The sequence below is a fragment of the Podarcis melisellensis genome, assembly GCF_964234715.1.
Source record: "Podarcis melisellensis genome assembly, chromosome: 8".
NCBI classification, from domain to species: Eukaryota; Metazoa; Chordata; class Lepidosauria; order Squamata; family Lacertidae; genus Podarcis; species Podarcis melisellensis.
In genome coordinates, this window is record NC_138540.1 from 41,812,939 (window position 1) to 41,836,325 (window position 23,387).

Sequence of the window (23,387 nt, forward strand, 5' to 3'; positions counted from 1 at the left end):
TATGGCACTATGAACTGCCTTTGTAAAGTACAGTTGCTGGTACCCACCCAGGCCATTGCCATGAGAGCTATGCATCTAAACATCCCTAATTGTCTTCCAGATTGCTGGCTCGCTTCCATAGGGCCAACACTGTTACCTGTAACAAGTGCATGCGCAATATTCAGGGCACATGTTTAAAGTGGAGTATGTGTGCTCACTCCTCCTCCCTAGCTTGACTTAGCTTTAACTGTGAGCCCTTTGGAACAGAATCCTTCTGTATCTGCACAGTGATGGGTTTATAACTGATCTGCTAATTTAGTATATCTCATGTTAGGGAAGCAGCCCTCACATGTTGTCCTAAAGCATCCAAGAAATAGGCAAAAGTGGGTTGGGATTTTTAGGTGACTGTTGCACTGAGGGAGGTCTGTGTACTAGGATGTGGCTGTTTCTCTGCTTAAATGTGAAGTGATTCTGAGCTCTACGGTAACCAGCAGGTAGCTCTCCTCAGGTGGCAACAATGGTGTGTGCAAGAAACCATCTTGGTACTCATTAATGATCAAACAATCAAAGCCTGCAGGAAACAGGTTTCTAAGTAAATAATGGGTGTTTTCTTTCTTTTGTGGATATCTTCATTCCAAAGAGAGAGAGCTGTTCAGAAACTGGACTTTTATGAATCCTTTGTGCTCTTGGACGAAGAAAACTTTTAGTTTCTAATCTACATCTCCTTTCATGGCTTTTTAATTAAATTGAGAAGAAGGCACTGTATGAATGACACATTGGCCTAGCTTGCACAAAACGCTAAACCACACACCATGGCTTAGTGGGTATGAGCAATTGTGCATGTTCCCAGAGTGAAGATCTTGACTGCTGCATTCCTCTCTTGGTCCTGTTGCTGCTGAGGCTACATTATGGTTTAGCTTAGTGTTAAGTCTGAATCCTGGCTTGTCCCCCTGACAAACCACAGGTGGTAAACCAATAGCAAACATTGGCCACACCTTGTGGTTTGGAGTGAGACAAACAATGAGCCCAGGTTCGACCATAACATGCTCTTCCCTGTGATCACCATGTTTGCTTGTTTGCATTAAGTCATGGTTTGGCTCGATGTTAACATGTGCACCATGTCATTGACTGAGTGGGAAGGATGCTTCCAGATATCTTAAACCCAGTGAATGAAGTGGAGAGATGATTTCAGGTTTGTCACTGTTAATGTGTATTGCACACAATCATATGTCATCCTCTTTAAAATGTTGAACGTAGCACTTTTGATCTCTATTCAGAGGTGTTTGTGTAGGTGAACTCTTTGCAAGCAAAGGCCAGTGGTCTCTGAATGTTGCACACAACATACTTTTGATCCTCAGCCAGCAGGCTCCGTCTGAGCCCCTCTGCCGTCCCTTGGTGCCTCCTACTCACCATCCTGTAAGGGCTCTCCTGGGGAGTTGGCTTCCTTTGTTGGGATTGCACACCTTTAGAGATAAAGCCTCTGTTCCATGTGCCAGCATGAGAATGTGGTGGCAGCTCTTATTTTATAGAGAAATACAGCACAATAGATGTTAATGGCAGTGTGGTGTAGTGGTTAAGAGCGGTAGACTCGTAATCTGGTGAACCGGGTTCGTGTCTCCGCTCCTCCACATGCAGCTGCTGGGTGACCTTGGGCTAGTCACACTTCTCTGAAGTCTCTCAGCCTCACTCACCTCACAGAGTGTTTGTTGTGGGGGAGGAAGGGAAAGGAGAATGTTAGCTGCTTTGAGACTCCTTCGGGTAGTGATAAAGCGGGATATCAAATCCAAACTCTTCTTCTTCTTCCTCTTATGCTCTGAAGCCCCATAGTCTCCCTGCTGCAGGTGAGAAGTAAAGGGCTGCTTTTTGTTTCTACCTATCTGCTCTGGCATCATGTTCTGCTGATCTGCATGGTGCTTTCCCTGCTTTTCTAGTTCTTTCTTCATTCTTTCTCTTTTCAAGGTTTGTTGCCTGACCTCTTCTATCTGCTCCCCCTCCAAAAAAAGGATTTCAATGGGACATATTTACAGATTTTTGTTGCATATCTGCATTGCTTAATTCACTCCTTACTTTACTGTGTTGCCTAATTGAAGCTGAAGTAGCTCACAGCCTATCTTTATAATCAATGCCAGAAATATCTCTAGGACATCCGTAGATAACACCTCATGCATCATGAAGTGGACTGCAGCCCATGAAAGCTTAATGCCAGAAAAGAATTGTTAGATGTTTCAGGTGTTACAAGACCCTTTGTTGTTTTTGCTGCAGGAGACTAAGGCAGCTACTCCTCTGGAAATCTAGGAATCAATACAGGCATGAGTGGAAGTTGTTTACGTGGCTGGAGTTTCCTCTTTTTGAAGAGAGGGCAAAAGCTCCTTCCCAGAGGAATGTATTGCAAGAGAAAAAATCCTAAGTTAACCTTGTATTCTGCCATTGTTGTATTACAGAAGCTGATCTGTTTCTGTTTCTTTTGGCTGTCTTTAATTTGATACCGAGCTACCCACCTACAAGGCAGTTTACAAAGAATGAGGAGAGAACAGGCACCTGTTCCTAAGGACTGTCAAGAGCCTTTGCCAACCTTGTGCCCTCCATATGATTTGGACCACGGCTTCCATCAGCCCTTGCCATGTTGGATGGAGCTGATGGGAGTTGTAATCCAAAATAACTGGAGGGAACCACGCTGGCAAAGGGTGACATACAGTATTGAAATTGACACAAAAACGGCAATAGAAGGAGGGAAGGGGCTGTATCAAAGACTTCATAGGAAATGCTACATTCCAACATCATTTTAGGTACACTTAGTCCCCAGATACCAGTGGGTTTAAGTACTCCTGTCTCTGTCTTGGATTGCAGCCTTTGACATGAACTCTTTTTTGCCCAAATGAATGGTTTGTGAGCAGATATTTTTTGTTACATGACAAACTCTGATATTCACAGACAAACAAGCTATGGAGCTTTATAAACCATTTTTAAACAACAACAACAGCAGCAGAAGCAGCAGCACATGTGTCTGTTAAAGATGGAGCTGTGTGTTCATTGTACCAAAGGAAACTCAATTGATATATGCCTTTTAAATAATGTACTGTATGATGCAGACTGCAAATCTGGATAAATTTATATTTGCAGGATTTGGAATATTCTGGCAACTACTAGCACATTGAAAAACCATAGAAGAGGGGATAAATAGCTTGGGTATGAGAAGGCATTAGCTGTCCTGCCATGTGAGAACTATCGTAATCTTGTCTCAAGATGGCATTTTTAAGCTTTCTACAGACATTCCTCATTATACTCTCAAACATGAGGGCTAGAAACTGCTTCAAACGAAAGCAGAAGTTCTCAGAAGGTCAATATGCATGTCAAGATTCTTGAGTGTGCAAACAGAGTGGACATGGGGAATGTACTAAGTATACATACATTAGTCAAACTGAAGAAAGTGTGTTAAATATAAGAATAAAGGAACATGGTACAGCAGAACTGGAATGAGAGAATAGTGGGTGATTTGGGGGGTTTTTGGGTTAGTTCTGGAGGAGAGTTTTCTGAACCAGAAGCGTCCTCCTTACTAAGTTTTCATAGTGTCAGTTTTCATAGGTTTTTTTGCCCATACTGTTTTAGGTTGTGGAACATAAACAAGCACTCTTTCTGGATTTCTTGCTCTCCCCACTACCCAAAAGTCTTGGCTGAATTTTCCAGGTGGATACATAACCAGCGAAAACAAACTTTAAACATTTTCCCATGCTGCCTCTGCCTTCTAGAAGCATCCTGCTGGCAGGAATCTGTGTTCTGCTGTTCTTTGAATCCTCTGTTTGCTGTGTGCCCCCTCCTTTCCTTTCCTTTCTCTTCCCCTCCCACCACCGCCACAGCTCTCCCCCCCCCCCCGCGCGCTCCCCTCTTCCCACCTCCCCGGTTCTGCTCCCTGAAGGAGAAAAGAACATATCAACCCAAAGACAGCAGTGCAACCTTTTCTTCACTATCTCCCACAGGGCACAAATTGAAATTGAATTAGACAGGGATATCAGGTCTGCTTGCTGTGATAAATGTAAAAGGATTTTATTTAAAAACACCCTGACATTTGTTCACCCAGTTTCAAATATTTAGCTTTCCCCCTTTCCATTCCTGGCGGGGGCAACTTTATTAATTGTCGCCTTTGATTCAGAGTTAGAGCTTGAAAGCACTGATAACGCTGGCGCTGGCTATTTCTTCTCGCAATGTGGCCCAGAGCAAAAAGGATTTCATTTTCTTAAAGACATTCTGTGTATGCCGAGAGTTTATAAATATATATATATATATATATATATATATATATAACATTTTTATTAAAAAAAACAACCTCTTCTTTACTTGCGGAATACCGGCTGTTCCTTGCTGATACTGGAAATATCTGATCTTGCTCCTCTGTTTTTCATTATTTATTTTTCACTGGGCTGTTACTCTCTAGAATATCCTTCCTCCCCCCCCCCCATTTGTTACAGGAATTGCAAGCAAAATGAAAGCGTGCTGTCAACGCAAGAAAATACTAAATCCCCCCCAACCTTATTTCTCCTCTGAAAATACTTCAAAGTTTATATAAAAATCGTAACCTCCTCCCTGCCCCACTTCCCCCCCCCCTCCGGTTCTTCTCTTTAATGTGGTGCTACAGATAAAACCAAGTGGCTGTAACACTGACGTTTAATTTCTTTTAAGAAGTTTTCTCTCCCTTTACGCAGAGAGAACAGCGTGGAAGACCACGGATGTAATTGGCCATTTAAAGTGAGCTGCCTGCACTCCGGGCTCTGTTTAATAGTGAGGGGCAGGTACAAGGAAGTCGCTGGCAGCTCCCTACTGGCCAGTCTATTGATTCAGGACAGAAATCAAAGGCTCTTTGAGTTTACCCACAATGTTCTGTTAAAAAAGCGACCTTAAACCATTCACCTCTTCCCCCTGCCGCTGCCCTTCCAGCCCTAACACAGCTTGGAGAATTTACAGCATAGCGTGGTCCACAGGAGCCCAGCTTGGAGAAATGCTGCTCCTGTTGGGCTCAGCAGCTGCTTCCAAAAGCCTTCGACCTTGATTGCTGCTCTGAAAGGGTCTTTTAAAATTTATTTTTTGAAATATATAACTGCAAACATGAACCCATAAAAACAATATGCAGGTTCCAACTACTACCATATTGTACAGAAGTATCCTTTTCTCATCGCCCTGAAAAGCCCCACCACCATACTACACTTCATCACTTACCTGTATTATTTTAAACTTATATATCATCTCAATCATGAGAATGTGTCCAAAAATTCCAAATCGCATGTCTCTGAAACTGGTGAGTGTGCGACTTTACTGCTTCCGCAGCTTCCTTTAGGTATCTTAGCAAACCTCTGCTGGTAGGCCTGGCACCAGGCTTCTTTGGGTCTAAGAGTTCAAAGAACAAGTATAGAGGACAAGAGGTGGGATGATTAGACTCCCTCCCTCAAAGACACTTGGGCCACGTAGCTTGCTACTTGGTTTATTATTATTATTATTATTATTATTATTATTATTATTATTATTATTATTATACTGCCCTATACCCAGAAGTCTCAGGGTGGTTCACAGAATAAAAATTTAGCTGTAAAACAAAATTTTAGCTGTAAAAATGAAATAATGCTGGTACATGGCTGTAGGTTAGAATACATGTATTGCATGCAGAAGGCTCTGGGTTCAATTCCTGGCATCTCCATGTAGGATGGGGAAACAGACCCATCTGAAATCCGAGAAAGTTGTTATCAGTCACTGTTAAAAGGCAGCTTCCGCTGATCCTATTTTAATAATTCCTTCAGAATCATGAGGATTCTTAGTTTCTCTCCAAGGAAGGGCCATTGCTCAGTTTTAGAGCATATACTTTGCATGCAAAAGATTCCAGGCTGCTTCCTCAGTACTTCTAGGTAGGGGCTGGAAAGACCTGGTTTGAAACCCTGGTAAGCTGCTTCCATTGTAGGTGATAACTGGGAAAAAGCTTCCTAAACACAAGCTTTTTACCCAACTGCCTGGAGTAGAATCCAGAATCAAACCCTGAACTGCATATCTTGGAAGGTGATGAGACTATTCTTAAGACCTCATCATTGGAAGCAGAAGCTCCCTCAACTCAGGGTCTGCTAGCTTTGATTGTTTTGCAAATGCTCTTGTCTTGTCAATGACAGGTGAGTCATCAGCTGGCAAGCGTGATGGATCTCTTCACCACCAGCCTCGCATTGGCAGGACTGCAGCCTCCCAGTGACAGACAGATCGACGGAATCGACCTTTCGCCTGTCATCCTGCAAGGCAAGTTAATTGACAGGTGAGTTATGAACATCACACTCACGGCTTTCCATCCCTTGACTCCTCCAATTACTGGTGTGGAGCAGAAAAAGTTGGATATTTTTAGAGCCTCTTATTTTTAGAATGGGTCGGGTATTTTGGCTGCTGGATTGGGTGTTTTAAAGTAATGCTATTGTACTGACTCTAGCTCCCTGGCAGAGCACATATTGCTTGCAGAAAGTCCTAGGTTTAATCTTCAGCATCTCCCAAGTAGGACTGAGAGAACTGTCTAAAACCCTGGAGAGCCACTGCCGCTCAGCGTGGTATACAGTACTGGGTTTGATGGACCAGTGCTCTGATTTATTATAATTGATTAATTAATTAATTAATTTTTCTATACCGCCCTTCATCCGAAGATCACAAGGCAATTTACAGTGATTTTGACTGATATAAGGCAGCTTCACATATACACCCATAATACAATGTCGATTATATTTGTCCTCTCTAATTAGGAACAAATGTTCATATACAAGTAATAAGAAGTACTGGATAGAGAGAGTCAGTGGCAGGACATGAGGTGAAGGGCAAACACTATACCAGATCCTTCGGCTATTTTCTAGAAATCATCCTGAAAATGTGAATTAATGCAGACCTCCCCACTGAATTTTCTTCATTGCTAATAGACTGCATACTGGTCCAGTATGAACCTCCTTTAAAATAACAGCTGATGCACATTGTGTGCGCTGAAAATATCTGGGTGGGGGAATTTTCTCTTACATCTTTTGCATGCAAGCACAGACAGTGTTTAAAAATCCCTTTCCTCTACATTTTTGTCACCCGACCTAATGTAGTTTCAAGGTGGTATGGGGCACAGGATGTCCCTCACATGGCAGATATCAAGATAATTATTTGTCTGTTCTGCTCAAAATTCCCCTTTCTGTGACTGGTTTGCTAGTGTTCACAGCACACTTGTACAGTCTGGGTTTCCAGGGCCGTACGCTGAAGACTTTGGCTTCCTGTACCCTGTGCAGCTCCCATCACACAGGTGCCCCCCCTTTTGGAGTATTTTAAGCCATCAGGCTCTGTGTGTGAAATTACATAGTCTGGTAGTTCAAGGATTAACAATTGCCAGCAAGATGACTTGCATAACATTTCATTCTTGCTTACGCAAACTCAGACTCTCGCCTTGATGGACGCTTTAAAAAATGCTAATTGAAAACCTTGCGGTGGAGGCTATTAGAAGGCAACCTGCTCCTGAGTGATAGCTGAGTTGCCAGCCAGGCTCCATTAAAGTGTTTGTCTCCCTTATCTGTGTGGCTGCCAAAAGCGAGGGAAGCCGCTTGTTTGGACACGTTACATTTCTCATGCGGCTGTACATATCTCTTGTTGTCCTTCCCTCTCTCCATCAGGCCAATATTTTATTACCGTGGCAACGAGATGATGGCAATACGGGTTGGGCCTTATAAGGCCCATTACTGGACCTGGAGCAATTCCTGGGAGCAATTCAGCCAGGTAATTGAAAATCCTCCCTCCCTCCTTCCCTCCTGCATGCTTGTCTTCCTCCTCCCATGGAAATACACCCATCACTCCCAGAAGAGAAACGCAGATGATCAAAATGTCAACTTTTGCTCCATCTTCATTTTTGTTTAATGCAAGCCATGGTTTGGGGGATATGTTAAGGGGGTACAGATCAAGCTAGCCCACCTTCCAGAGCGGTGCTCAGGAGGCCATTGCCTGCGCATGTGCCTGCTGCTCTTTGTGACTGTCTCTGTCTAGTCCTGGCTGCTGTCATGTTCCTTCTGGTGGAGCATATGCCTGCACAACATCCTTCGGAAGCACAGCAGGTGGAGCTGGGCACCAGCAGCCTCTGGGAGCATCAGAGGAAAGTGCTGGGCAGCTTCAAGGAGAGGGTGAAGGAAGAACCAGAGGCTTGGAGGGTGATTTGGAGAGGCTTGGTGTGCCCTGTTAAGAAACAGTATGTAAAGTGTAACTGTGTAAAATGATAATAACCATAATCTCAGAAATTGCCGCCGCCACCCTTGTCAGAACCACCAATAGCCACAGCGGCATAAATCTGCCTCACTTTGAAGGGTATAATCAGCCTGCCAGACTTTTGGCATTGCCAGTTGTCAAATGCCCCAGAGTTTAGACCTTAGTTAAGAGCGGGAGAGAATAATTTTGAGCAGAAGAAATATTGCAGGCAGCAGCTTTGATCGTGCAGTGCGGAGGAGTGGATCATCTTTCTACGGATGAATAAAATGTAGCTTGCTTCCAATTCTGTGCTCTGCTGCACAAAGGCAGCTGGTCAGGGTGCTGAGCTTCTTGTGCTGGCATAAGGAGACCCTCCCCTCCTGCCTCCACCGTTAGATGTTGCCAGGCTTCCCAGACCCCTGTGGATGTTTGCTACTGACACCCTTCTGATCACCAGCACATTGTCATTCAACCACTACAGAAATAAGTTCTTTTGAAACCTGCTTACGCCTTGCCCAGCACCCGATTCCAGGGGTCCTAGTATCCAACGCACCAAAAGAAGTGGGATGAGGCCAAGGACCAAGCCCTGTCTTGCTCTGATGGGCCACAAATACACACCATAAATTATAGAACGCCCTTCAAATATGCATCAAACTCTAGGGCAATCTGATCTCTGCTGCTTCTCACGAAGTGGCTTTATTCTCTGCTCTCTCTTTCTCTCCATTGGCTGCTCTCCTCTTTTTAGCTGCGCCTTTCCTTTCCTCCATCCTCCATCCCGTCTACATTTACCAAAGCAGTGCTCAAGGTGGCTGGCAGCATTAAAACTACAATAAAAGAATCAAAAAGTAAACATGTAAATAAAATTAAATGCAAAAAACCAGAAGCAACATAATAGTTAATCAGCTTCAAATACCAAAATGAATGAAAAGCCCACCTGAACCAAATTGTTTTCACCTGCTAGAAGGGGGAGACAAAGGAAACTACTATGAGAGAGAATGGGGGTAGCTGCAGGAAAGGTTCCCATATCCACTCTCTCATCCAGTTTCCATCTGGTCACAGCCTTCCTCCAGCTGCATTTGCCAAGCTGCTCTGGCAATGGAGATGGTGCATTGATGAAGCTTAGCATTGGTGCCAATCCTGATAGTATTTTTAATTCTTAGATTTCTGTTTCTCTCCTTCATGTCCTCTTCTTACCTAGCTTTCTTGAGAGAATAGGCCTTTTGTGATGGTGGGAAGACCGTTGCATTTGGAAGCAGGAGAGGGCCGCAACCCACCCCGCCCCCATATTTTATGCAAAGATGGGAACGTGGATAAGTTTAATTGTTTTTATGCTGTGATTTAAGTATCTAGCACACAAACTGATGTTGAGAAGCATTTATTTTTGACCTGAGCCTCTTGCTACATGTCTGCCTTTCTGTGTGTGCGTAGCCGAGATAATGGGGACCAGTTACTCATTCCCAAGGTTATTCTCCTGTGAGCAGTGGCAGACGTGCAATTAAGGAATGTTTATTCCTTTCTAAGTCTTTGTTTAACTGCTAGTTGATAAAAGTCAGCAATTATACTGTACATCAGAGAGATGATTAAAAATTCATTTGCTTTCCTGCCGCTCATGTCGTCTGTGGTTGATGTGGGTAAAATTGGAGCACAGAATTAGTGGACAGAACAGCCATTAACAACACTCAGAGAGAGAGCTGGGGTTGAAATTTGTTCAAATTCTTCTTCTCGTGCTCAGACATTAATTACAACCCAAGCCGGCTTAATAATAATAATAATAATAATAATAATAATAATAATAATAATAATAAATGTTATGCTTTCGATTTGCAGATACTTTAAATGCTCCCAAGGTGAAATTGTTGTACAATCTTTGTTTCACTGCCTTCAGATTCCATATCAATATTGTTGATATTGGGTGTTAGGAGTTACAAAAGCTGATTTCTTTGCAAAATTGTGTGTTAGGAATTACAGGTGTTGGTTTCATTGCAAAAATTGAGTCCTAATGCATAAATTGTAAGTGGCGCTGGAATTCCAGCCATGAGCTGATCCCACATTGCATTGGATCCACTGGAGCTTGTCATGGGCAATTGTTGGGTCTCCTCAGTGACTCATAATCAGCCGTTTGATTCAGATGCCTGGCTGTGCTTGACCCAAGGGAATGCAGTATTGTCATTAGCTTCCTTAGAGCCAGAACTGCATCCCCAAAGCTTTCACTTGCAAAGCTGTGAATTCAAAGCTGTGACGACAAGAAGAGTGCACCTCTTGGGGGTGTAGTGGAGTTCAACCTATCTAAACAGGACTGCACTTGATCAGATGTATCTAAACAGTCGTCACAGGCCAGTTTGTTTATTTTTTGGTCTTTTAAGGCAGGGATAGTGGCTGTCTGTTCTTGGCTCTCTTTCCTCCAGTCCGCGATGAATGAATAAGTTTCATGAAGGTTCCACATTCTGTGGTAATAGCAATTGTGGACAAAGTTCACAAGACCCAGGTCCCTTTCCATGTCTGTGAGCATTTTCCTCTACATATTACAGATTCATAAGTGCTCCATTCAATATGAGCTTTCATTCTGGATGGGGATCCTGGTCCATGGCTTGCCCCTCTTTGCTCATCTTGGCTCATCAGCTAAGGTGCTCCATTCTTGCAAATCATGCTGGCTACTCTTATTTGCTCTGGAGATCAAGCCTTCTTTTAATTCCTTAACTTCTGGTGTTTGCAGTTCTAAGATCCAATAACCTCAGTGTCCCAAACACAGAAGAAGAAGAAGAAGAAGAGTTTGGATTTGATATCCCGCCTTTCACTCCCCTTCAGGAGTCTCAAAGCGGCTAACATTCTCCTTTCCCTTTCTCCCCCACAACAAACACTCTGTGAGGTGAGTGGGGCTGAGAGACTTCAAAGAAGTGTGACTGGCCCAAGGTCACCCAGCAGCTGCATGTGGAGGAGCGGAGACGCGAACCCAGTTCCCCAGATTATGTGACTACAGCTCTTAACCACTACACCACACTGGCTCTCCAAACACAGACAACATTTGCTCCTTAAACTTTGATGGTGCTTAGTCCATCCTAGCTGGTCACCCTCACCTGCATCATCACACCAAATTAAGACTATATTATTGGGTATATAATAATGGAGGGGAAAATATGACTTGTCTCTCTCACATACACTACCTAGTCTTGCCCTAGGCTGGTGTTCTCCAATTTGAGTTTTCCCCTTCCTTGTCATGATCTGTTTTCTAGCTAGAACACCTTGGCATTTTTCTCTGACTTAATTATGAATATAAATGTTATTTAGTGAGCACCTGTTTTCCTTAAAGTGCCAAAAGAAGAAATATAAACCCACTCCACAGGAAATCCGCATGACTAAAGAAAACCTGGCTGTGTCGCTTTGCAGCTGTAAGTTGTGCGGGAGGGTTGCATTAGGAATATTTACTTAGCTGCCAGCCAGAGGCTGTAAAAAAGCCGTTTGTGATTTACAAGTAGTTCTTGTCTATGTGGTTTCAAATTGTCATAATACTCAGAAGCTGATGAATGGGTTTGTGCTGAGTAAAAGGAAAGTTTAGTGTAGGGAGGGAGATGCTAGTAAATAACAAAAAAAAAAATTGTGGTATTTTTGGAGACACATTTATTTTCTGGGTCAGTACAGTAGATAACTCTTTTAAGCCTATGCAGACAAACCAAAGAACCTTGGGCTGCACTGGCAAATCCATTTGAGATACCACAGGAATGGTAAGCTCTGGGCAAGTGTTTGGAAGGATGACAGGCCTGTGACTTCGCTTATCCTTTTCTCTAGAAGTGTCAGGACACCGCCCTTGAGCTCACCTGTTCCTCTTGGAAAGAGGCTCAGCTGATTTGTTGGCAGCACTTCCCCGTGACAAATATGTTTGGCCACATGGAGACATGCATCATTGTTATGCACAGAGAAGCACTCTGTGCAGGAATTGGTTGAGTCTGAAGCAGACTTGCACAGATTCTGTGGGCCAGAGGGGAGGTCCTACATCCTTTAGGATGCAGCAGTATTGGGTGGAAGAGGTCCTACCTTCTTCTCCACCTTCTCTACAGTCTTGTCTCATTCTCAAGAAGAGGAGAGTAGGGTCTCCACACCACCACCACCTTGGACTATTAAAATGCTGTCTGTTAATTTGGATCTCAAGGCTTGTTGGTTACATTTTTATCCCACATTTCCTTCAAGCAGCTCAAGTTGGTGTACTTGGCTGTCTCCCATCTTATTTTCCCAACAGCCCGGTGAGGTAGGTTAGGCTGAGAGTGAGTGACTAGTCCCTGGTCACCCAGTGAGCTTCATAGCTGAATGAGGATTAAAATCCAGATCTCCCTGGTCCTCATCTCACATACTGGTTCTCCACTCTCATTCTTTTGCCCCTTGTGCTTTCCTCGTAGCAAGACATGAAGGCAGAAGTCTCCTCTCTGCTTGCCTTCCACAAAGCATTTTTTTCTGTCCCCGCTACAGCCCTGGTTGCAGTCCCTGAAAGAAGATGTGTTTTTCATAGCCCCTGGGTGGATTGCATATTAGCCGATAGCTTCAGCTTCTTCCTGGTGCTGTCAGCTTCGTATCTTGTTAGCTTTCAATGATTTTTTTATCATAAAGGCCACTGTGTATTTTAAAAAGGTTTTGTGTCCATGTTTATACGAAGACCCCTATTGTTTTAATATAAAATGCCAAAGGGTTTTTTTCATGCTGCAATCTTCTCTGATTGCCCTTCTCATCTGACGTGAATCAATTGATAGCACCTTTTCTATGGGGGGGGGAGGGTGTGTGGTGTGAAGTCAAGTAGAACCTCACAAATAATGACATTTGATTGTGGTCCTCTGAGCATGTGGGTTAGCCATCGATCGCTTCTGCTTGAGAGCCGATGGAGACTTTCTGATTTGCACCCCCCGCCCCCGGTCCCTTCCAGACAGTTAACATGTGAAAAGCGATTTTTGTTCAGCAGGGCTGAAGCAACAGCTGCTGAGAAGAAGTCATAGTAATAGCATTTTCAAAGGAGGGGTCTAGGTGGTGATTCACTCTGCATCCTAATTCTAGAGGCTTTTGCCTGGAATCCTCCAGGTCGGTGGAAATAGCCTGTCTTCCCACAGGACGGCTGGAGCTTGAAGGGCCAAGAGTGTGGTTATGCTGAGGATTCCTGGCTCAATCAGCTTCCTCATTCATAACTTCATTTCCTAGTACGTAGCTCTTTCCCCCGTTCCTCCTATGCCGTGTCCATTGGAATGAGGAAGCCTCGGCAAGAGGACAGAGACGCTCCTTGTGTCAGCCAGGCGGATATCGCAGTTGCTCATCAGGCCAGAATGATCTGGGATCGTGCCCAGGTGATGGATTGCCAAAGGCCGTTTGTTAACACACGTACGCACACGTTGGTGGTTCCACTGCTTGGCTGGGAGCCAACTGGCAACCGCCTGCTGTTTTGCCTCATGTTTATATCGACTGAGCATCTGTGGCCCATTTGCTTGGGAAATTGATGCACTGGCAGGGCAGCCATAGAGCACTGTGACCAAGGTCCTCTCTCTCTCTCTCTCTCTCTCTCTCTCTCTCTCTCTCTCTGTGTGTGTGTGTGTGTGTGTGTGTGTGTGTGTGAGAGAGAGAGAGAGAGAGAGAGAGAGAGAGAGGTGTGGAGGGGGCAGAGTATATATCTAAGGGACCTTTTTCAGGCAGAGGGTAACATCCCATTCCAGGGACCACATGCTGGTGGAGGGCGGGGGCAGGGGGGAAGAAGAAGAAGAAGAAGAAGAAGAAGAAGAAGAAGAAGAAGAAGAAGAAGAAGAAGAAGAAGAAGAAGAAGAAGAAGAAGAAGAAAGAGGAGAGGGAGGAAGAAAATTTTTAGGAAGTAGGGCAGGTGGCAGAAGGGACACACATCTGATCTTCCACAAAATCTAGGGTGGAGATGGAAGGGCAACAGAGAGGACTCGGTGCTTCTTTAAATACTTAAGAGATTCAAACTGTTCTGTCGTAGACTTGGGAATGTGTGTTATGGCACAGTCTGCGTAGAAAAATCAATAGGTAATCAAAAATTAAAAATGTAGGTAGGTTTTTAACAATCTCTGGAAGCAAAAGTCAGCTGTGGTTTTTTTGGCCTTACTGTAGGGAGGGAAATCAGAATGGGGACTTCTGCCCATATTTTTGAAGGCAAGTTCCCTTTCTGGATCCCTCCCAGAAGCCACTTCAGATCCTTCTCAGAGAAGGCTGGTTGGCCCAATCCTCACAGTTTCATCTGGCTTTAGTTTTCAAAACAAGATGGCTTTTGTGCTTTAGTGTGTGTTTACACAAGAAACTGAGTATCCTTCGTAATCTGGAGTAACATGCGCTTCCATCTTCTTTTGTTTTTACAGTGACTAAAGCAAGTTAGATTCCCCATGGTTGCCACCAATGCAGAACATGCCATGGATAACGTGGGGAACAGCAACCCTTGGGCCACACAAGCTTCAGAAGCCACAGAGTGGCCAGAAGGGTTGGAGCAGACTGCAGAGGAAGCACGCTGTGGGAGCCCCTGCTTCCTCTGTGGTTGTTCCTTTTGATTCCTGCAATGGAAGGGGTTGGACTAGATGATCCTTGGGGTCCCTTCCAACTCTATGATTCTGTGAAAAAGGAAGTGGCAGCAATCACAGGGGACACAGCTGGCACAAGAGAACTGCCTGCTGGTCCGAGCTGGGAGGTCTGCCCTAATATTGGGAATGAAAGCCAAACACAAGCTGAGTGCTGGTGCAGCAGTTGTAAACCACCATTCTGTTCCTTGGGTGGCTGCACTCACAGCTCACATCTGGAGGTAGTGGGCCTGCATGTGGTTGCGTGGAAATATATTTCAGCCCCCAATCAGCTGAGTGTGTTAATGCTAAGGCTGTCTTAACATGAGAAGCCAAGGGTGCTCTGTAAACAGAGCAGCGTGGAAGCAAATACCCAGAGAATAAATTCTTACCTCAAACGAAAACATTTGCACTAGAGGAGCGCAGTACTAATTAGCAGGCTCTTAATTAAATAGCCTTTTTGATTTGCATCCAAATTACAACTTGTATGTTACGTCTTGGCTTTGATTAGCTGTTGTCACCGTCTTCTTCTTCTTAAAATAGTATTGAAATGCTCCACTTTGCGCAAATGCAAACCCCACTTGGTCTCGGAGGTCTCCAGCACCAGGAGGTGAAAAGGTCAATCACCTCCGTATCCATTTAAAATCCATTATGGCCTGCCTGCTGCAGCTTATCAAGCAACTCTCTCTCTCTTTATTTTTCTAGCCACTGATTCAGGAATCTATAGCTCTGTGCAGGTAAATGGGATTTCATGGGCTTCTAACCTTTCTTACTTTATTGAAAAGCAGAATATTAACTGCTCCACTGACCAGCCTGTCCATTAAAGACACACAGGATATTTTTAGAAAATTGTTTGCCAATCAAATCCCCTCCAACGTCTGTGGAGAGCCTTTCAGCTTAGTGTTCGTTCTATGTGCAAACAGTACAGCTGTGCCGCTGCCCCTCCCGTCCCCCCTTTAAATGGGTTTTGCCATGCTGGCCTCTGTATTATGTAAGTCCTTTTCACAAGGAGGGTGACTTCAAGGAACCTGGACAGGCTAGAAGCCTCATAGAAGGGGACAGAGGAAAGCCCTAGATTGACCAGATGCAACTGAGATGCTGTGACCATTGGCAACCTTATAGGAGGCATAGAATAGAGGGGTGTTCTTCAAGGGGATGCTGTCATCTTGCAGTCCCCAGCCAAGAAGACTAGGGCCTGGTCCACACGTGCAGGAGACTGAGAGCAGAGAGCACCATATCAGGCTGTGGGTGGAAGCTCCTGTTTGCAAATGGGCAGGGTCACATCTCAGCGGCAGAGCACCTGCTCTGCATGCAGAAAGTCCTGGAAAATAAGGGAGCGTTGGGGAAAGGTTTTTCCCTCTTTTCTCTTCCTGCTGCACTAGTATTCTATTTGCTTAGTGTTTGGAGTTTATTTTGTCTTGTACCTAGGGGAGCATTCAAAAATGCAATTCTCTGCCTGCCCTCTAAATGGGTCCAGTCCATTCTGCCACCTTGGTCCCAATTTCTCTTCTTGCTGCATGCAGACCCATTCTTGGTTTCTTGGCCTGCAAGTTGCCCACCTATGATCTTTTTTTAGCTTTTGCCACATGGTTGGTGGAAAAGCAAGGCAGTTCTAGGGCAGCTTCTTCGTCTTTTCTCCTCCCCGCCCCAAGCTTCTCCTTCTGATTATCCTTCCTTCCCTGGTTACCTAAAACATCAGTTTCAGGCAACTAGTGGTGGGACGGTGTAGATGTATGAGAGGCTGTTTCTAGGTGACCATGTGTTCTCTCTTCCTGCTTCTAGGCTCTCCACAATGAGGGGAGGTTTTGCATCTGCAGCTCCCCCCCCCCCCCCCCGCTAGGCAGAAATGTGGTCTGTTACCTACAGGAGGAGAAATAAGAACATACTTGGTGACTGGTATTCAAAGAGACACTTCTAGGGCCCATGTGTATTGAGCTGGCATCTCATTTGCTGATCTTGTGCCATATTTATTTAAAAGTATCCTACTGACCCATTGACAGCTCCTTTAGTGGGAAGATGCACTCATTATAGCATGAATGCAAAGAAAGGGTATGCTGTGGTTGGCAGTATGATATGTCCTGGGTGATAGTTTGGGACAGTGCATTAGTATAGGATTTGCTCTAGAACTGTCATCAGCTGCTGGAGTGCAGCAGTTTTGACTATTTCAACCTGACCTGCCTATTGTGGAATCTGGAGTGGGGCCAGCAATATGTGTTGTCTATCTTTTGATTATGATTCTGCACTTTACACTGAGAGAGTGAGGGATGGTTTCACCCTTTGCATGGTGGAGAAGTTTGCCATGTGTACACTAATTAAAGTAAGGAGACGGTGTACCTGGAAGCCATAGTGGTTGGGAAGCAGGAGCAAGCAAGCTGTCCTGGGGATAGATATTATTGAATGCCTTCAATAAGTGGGTCAAGGCACATGGTTGTGGGGAAAGCATGTCTTGAGGGTTGTGTGTCACTGACTGGGGATGGTGGTGAGCAGGTCCTTCCTAACCACACATGTGCCAGTCAGTTGAGCATGAAAAACAAATTCCATTTTCCAAGCCTCTTTGGGCTCATTTTTCTTGCGTGACATTGAACTCCTAGGAAACCAATTACTGGCCTTTTGGTCCAAAGGCCTGTGAGGCAGCAACCTTGCAAAAGGTCTGAGTCTGGTCCCTGCCTGGATGGGAGACCACCTGGGATGCCTATGTATGCTATTCTCAAGCTTTTCCAGGTAGAGGAAAGGGGTGATACAAATGTAATGACAATTAGGAAGCTTTTCCTGTCCTCAATAGAGCCTGGCAGCCAGCCTGAGAAGGCGTGTGGGTGTGGAGAGGAGATTCTGGTAATGAATCAGCACTGTGGAAACATGATTTCACTGAGCCACTTTGAAATCCATTGGAATTAATATAGCAACATTTGACAACCCTATGAATCTGGGGCCCTGTATTCATTTGTTTCCAGGTTTTTCTGTTAAATCACAAGAACTTGAAAGTTTCTTTCTTAATGTAAACTGATGAGAATTCAAGATCCCTGGCCACCTACAGCTCATGTGCTTTTGTTGTTGATCTTTAGTGAATGGCATTCCTCTTTCTCTTTCAGGGCATTGATTTCTGCCCTGGCCAAAATGTTTCTGGAGTAACGACCCATGACCAAGAGGAGCACTCCAAACTTCCACTTCTGTTTCACTTGGGAAAGGACCCTGGGGAAAAGTATCCAATAAGGTAAGGCAGGCATGTGATCGGAAACACAAGTGGTGTTCTTGAGGTGAACACCAGCTGCGCAAGAGAGTGAGGTAAACTGGTCAAGCACAGCATCCCTTTTAACTGGCTTGTCCTTTCTCTGTGGGAAAGAATGCAAGCTTTTGAGCATCACAGAATTGTTCAGCAGCAGCATACAAAGCCAGGCTGACCAGGGCCTGCCATACAATGAGTCAGAAGAAGGCGGGCCTCTCAGGCAGCTGGTGCTGGGATGCAGGGAGCCGCAGCACGGGGCTGGGGCTTTGTGTACCATTTACAGCCTGCTCTGTGGTAGACCATGGTGTCCCACTGCCAGTGCTGAACTAAAATTTGGCTGCCAGCCGGGTCTGCTTCTGGACTTGGAAAGCGGGGGATGAGGGTGGCATCTTATCTTTTGCCTCAGGCAGCAAAATGTCTTGGGCTGGTCCTGAAGTTGACAGACAGCATCTATGCTTTTAATAACAAGGCTTCTGGGAAGCTCAGAATGAAAGTGTGAAAGAAGCAAGTTGGATCAAAATGCATTATTCCTGACAGCACTGCAGCTGTACAGCTCTCTGACAAGCAGGTAAAATGAACTAAAACCAACAGAACTGGATTTTTAATGGCTGCAGACAAAGACAGCTCTCCTGTGGGGTGAAATGTGAGGGAGCTGTCTCAGGTGGTAGATTCTGAATGCCATTAAGTAGAAAGCGAGGGCATATCTGACCTGTGGAACAACGCCTCCCCTCCAGTTGGTTCTTCTTTGCAAGCCCCCTCAACCTTAATTAGAGTCGTGCAAGAGGTCTTGACCTCCTTCCAGCCAAGTGGCCCCAGACTTCCATGCTGCAAGCTGGTTTCAAGACCCTGAGGAGACAGGGAGGGGATCTGCAGTTTTAGGGGATGCGGGCGGGAGGCTCTTTGCAGAGAAGGCCCCTGAAAGCAACATGCTTGGAGTTATAATGGTGCTCTGAATGCTCCCCCCACCCTCCCGCTTTCAGCCCCGAGGGTGTTTTTGATGAAGAGTATAATCACGAAGACTGTCTCCTTGGTAGCAATCATCTTAATGTCAGAGCTGGGAGCCCTCTTGGTGGCGAAGGGGAAGGGTTGTAGCTCAGCAGCAGATGATGCAGTATGCAAGCCCCAGGTCCCCAGTTCAGTCCTTGCATCTCCAGGATCAGGCCATAGGTGATGGGAAAGACTCTGCCTGCCTGACACCCTGGAGAGTCACTGTCAGTCAGAGCAGATGATATGTAGACCAGGCAGAGAAATATTCTGGACTGGGAAAAGGCAGCTTTCCATGTTCCTAAGGAACTTGGCATGTTTGTGTAGCCAGAAGCTATTCAAGATAGGTTTCACTTATCCCTAAAATTAAATCCATGCTCCCTTAAAGGGGTTAAGATATCCTACCGCCTGCCTTTTGCCCTCACCTGAGGCCACTGAAAGGCAGGGTGTGAACTGAGAGTCTGTGGCAGCTGTTTGGTAAGTATATTTCCATGCCTGCCTCTTGCCTATGAATTGGCAGGTGAGCCTGGGATTCTAGCAGCCACCAGGAGTAGCTGCAGAGAGGTACATGAGGTGGCATTGGCAGTGGAGCAAAAGAGCCTTGGCGGATCAGTTGGAAAGGTTGGGCAGGTTTTCTCACGAGGAGCCGGAGTGTACCATCTGCTTTCCCTGAAACAAATCCTGTTTACAAAATGGAGCGTTAAGGAGAGAGGAAACAGGCGTTGTTGGCTCCACCTGCACCAAAGTGGCTTTTACAGCAAGGTGCTCTTGGAACTGACAGGGCTGCAATTACCCATCCCTTCTAAATAGTGGAGCACTTGCGCTCACTCCATTACTGTCCTGGCAGAACCACGTGACTGCGCTGCCCACTAAGTGTTCTCTGCTGGGGAGGAAAGGAAAAAGAGACGCTGGTCCTATCCTTGGAGTGAATAAGATCTTCCTGCTTTTCAGTCCTAATGAATTCTTTTTGCAGTTGATTTTTCTGGCTTGAGCGTTGCTGGTTCATATTGCACTAACTGCAGGGGCAGGCAGTGTGGGAGTGAATCATGAGCTGGAGAAGTATAGCTGACTTATAGGTTGTAATGTGCACATAATTTGCCTAAACTCTGCATACAGAGATGCTGTCGTTGGGGGTGGGGGTGGGTGAAATAATTCCATCTTTGATCTCACTGTGGTTCTTATTGGAATCACCAATTCTGGCACAAACTCAAAATTATTCATAACCTCCTTTTACCCAACTTATTAGCCAAAAAGGCTCCCAGAGCTGTTTACAAAGATTAGTAGTAAGACAACCAATCTGAAATGCATTACTTGCAAGGAAAAACTGATGAGGAGGGAGGAGGAAAAAAGGAAGGCCAGGCACCAGTTTTTCAAGTTTCAGTACTTGTGATGACCCACTGGGAAGGAAACAGGGTAGCCTGACAATATGACTTTCTCTCGCTCACCTTGAGGGTGATTTTGTTTCTCTCCTTTCCTTCTCTCATTCTCTGAAGCGTTTTGGTTGCACTGTTGTTGTTGTTGTTGTTGTTGTTGTTGTTTAGTCGTTTAGTCGTGTCCGACTCTTCGTGACCCCATGGACCAGAGCACGCCAGGCACTTCTGTCTTCCACTGCCTCCCGCACTTTGGTTGCACTAGTCAGAAAGAATGCTGTTCCCCTTTCCCAGAGAGTTGGGTGTTGGTTGTGAGCTTCCCAGAGGGGCACTGTGAGAGCAGGGTACTGGGCCAGATGGGGCTTTGGTCTGATCCAGCAGGGCCGTTCTTAAGTTCTTAACCTTAATTAACCCTAATTAACCTTAACCTTAATTTGGATCTGCAGATTCCTCTTGACTTAAAGGCTATAGTTATATTCATAGGTGTGATTTAAGTGAAGAGAAACTTAACATTTCAGTAGGCAGCTATGTATTAATTTATATTGATAATCGTTTATGCAATACTATTTCTTTTTTTGTCAAGACCATGCATAGTCCACACTAGAAGCAGAAATTGTCTACCAAGCGAACCCACATCCAAAGACAGATCATAATGTTTTGCTGCCTGAAGTGCGACCTCTGCTATGACCAATACTCTAAAATTTCTTGTTGCATCTTTTCATATACAAGTTCCTGCCTTCATCTATCCCACCACCGCCCAGTGCTGCCTAGTAGGGCTGCACTGAGCAACAACTTTGAATGCTACATTGAGCAACACCTTGAATCTTAGAGCTGAATATTTTATTTATTATTTATTACATTCAGATTCCCATCTTTCTTACAGATTGGGCAGTGAAATTATGGCCAGGCCAACTGCATGCAGTGAGCCTCAGGGCTGTCCGGAAAATAGAAATAGCATAGTGGCATCATATTATCATAACATCAGTAACATCTCAAGAAGAACTGCCTTGTAAAGAAATTCAATTTTCAAAGGCCTGCCTGAACACTATTGGGTCTTCGCAGGTCCTTGCACAACATGCTGCTCACCACATCACACATCAGCTTTCTGAATACATCATGCCAGTACAACAGTCTGCATATGTAGAATTATTTCTGCAATTTCCGTCCCCCTACAAAAGGAGCAACCTGCCATGCTTGGTGCAGAAGCCCCATCATACCCCCTCTTTTATGTCCTGTTGGGCCCGCAGGCATGGCCCCAATGTTGTCAAGTTTATCTACAAGAGCTCTACAAGAGCTGGAAGCTTCCTTACGAAAAGAAAAAGCTATGGCTGTCGGTATGCTGAGTTCTGCACCCAGCAGCAAAGCCCAGGCGTCCCAGTCCTGCAAGTGTAACACACAGAGCTCCAGTTTACTTTTGTGCTTTGGGCTGAGGGGTTTTCCTTTCAAAATCCAAGCTACTTGGATCCAGATTTGGGAGCTCTCTCTCCGCAGGGCATCCCCTGCCTTGTCATCTAATTGTCTCTTTGGAAAACCGCCCTTTCTGAGTTGAGCTGCATTCCATTGTTTTCATCTGCAGCCATTTCTCATCTGGCTCCCTTGCTTTCCAAACACCCGGCAAGCTATTGTCTTGATTGAATTTTATGGGGAGATTATGACACGATTATGGCGAAATGATGTTTTAATATGCAGGGCATAATAGAAAGGCGCACATTCTCTCTCTCTCTCTTTAAATAAATATAATAATAAACCAAATGAAAGTTCATTTGGGAAGCTCTCTAATGTTTATATCCTCTCATATCTCCGGTCACATTGGAAGCCTTGTGGAAAGGAGGTCTCCCCTTCTTTGTGGGTAATTAAATTATCCTCATTTGCAGAGATGTTACTACTGTGGCGGGTGCGTATTTTTGATTTGCCTTAATTATCCCCCTTGGCAGCCTGCCTGTTGGGAGTCCCTGTATTAGTGCTTCTCAGAGGGAGAGCAAGTGTTTTCTTGCCCAGGCATAATTTCACTCAAAAGATGGGTACCAGCAAGGGCCCTGCAAGAGGAACAAAAATGGGCTTGTCGGTGATTCTGTCCACAGAATATGGGGAGGACCTGCCTGTCTGTGGGGATGCTGTAAACCTGAGCTCACTGTATTGCACATACCACTGAACATAAGACGATCCCCAAGCTGGATCAGGCCATAGGTCCCTCATAGTCCAGCATAGTTCATGCTCTCTCTCTTTGTAGTCTCAGGGTTCCAAGCTGTTCTCCCAGTGTCTAGGTCTTCCTGTACAGAGGAAGAGCAGTGTGCAAATGTGGTGTTGTTTTTCAAATGAGAGCCTGTCTTGGAATAAAATATTAAATGGGGAGAAAATAGGTGAGGTGATGTCTATATTATGCCAACTTGCATTGCTATGCATCTTAAGTTTTTTGGGGTGGGAAATGCTTTCTCCAGCAAAGACTCCTATGTTACCAGATCCTTCTTTGTTTTGTCTTGAGTCAGAGGGTGAGGCACACAACTCATTGCAGATGGAAAGAGCTGCACCACCTGGCTTTACAGGCATTTGGATGCAGAAAGAGAGAGAGTGTGCGCGTGTATGTACACAGATACTTAAACAAAGGAAGAGAGAAATACAAAAAAGCTATATATATATATATTTACAGCTTGGCTTCTCATCATTCAGATTCAGAAACCTCAGACAGTTCTGTGAAGCTGGAAAGGGGAGTGTAAAGGCTCAAAGATTAAGATCATCATAGCCCAGGGAGGGAGGCAATATATTAACACCAGCTCCTTCCTTCCAGCCCCAAACTGAGTTTTCACGGCAGGCCACGGCGGGGTTAACAATGGAGTGAGTTGTGTACAGATTTTGCTTGGAGTGGGAGGGCAATGAGAACAGATTGCAGAAGCACAATTACGCTAAATGAACTAAACACACGCCACACCTGTGCCTGGGACCTTGCGCCTCCAATCCATCCCTGATTGGCTCTCTGGGGACTTCCTGGAGGTAAAGTGTCAATTAGTGTAATGACCCTGGACTCTGTCCACTCTGCTCCTTCATCCTGAGCGTGGAATAATTCTGCGTACACAGGGGGAATCTCTCCGAGCAAAC

The 23,387-nt window shown here is 45.0% G+C and overlaps 1 protein-coding gene across 3 annotated transcripts in view; it reads left to right on the forward strand.

Annotated features, from left to right (window-relative positions):
* Positions 1 to 23,387, forward strand: part of GALNS (galactosamine (N-acetyl)-6-sulfatase) — a 51,325-nt gene that overhangs the window by 19,591 nt on the left and 8,347 nt on the right. For all 3 annotated transcript variants that reach the window (XM_081920213.1, XM_081920215.1, XM_081920214.1), the window contains 3 exons: positions 6,123 to 6,259; positions 7,629 to 7,731; positions 17,807 to 17,928. In XM_081920213.1, the coding sequence (XP_081776339.1) occupies positions 6,123 to 6,259; positions 7,629 to 7,731; positions 17,807 to 17,928 (362 nt within the window). The remainder of the gene's footprint in view (positions 1 to 6,122; positions 6,260 to 7,628; positions 7,732 to 17,806; positions 17,929 to 23,387) is intronic.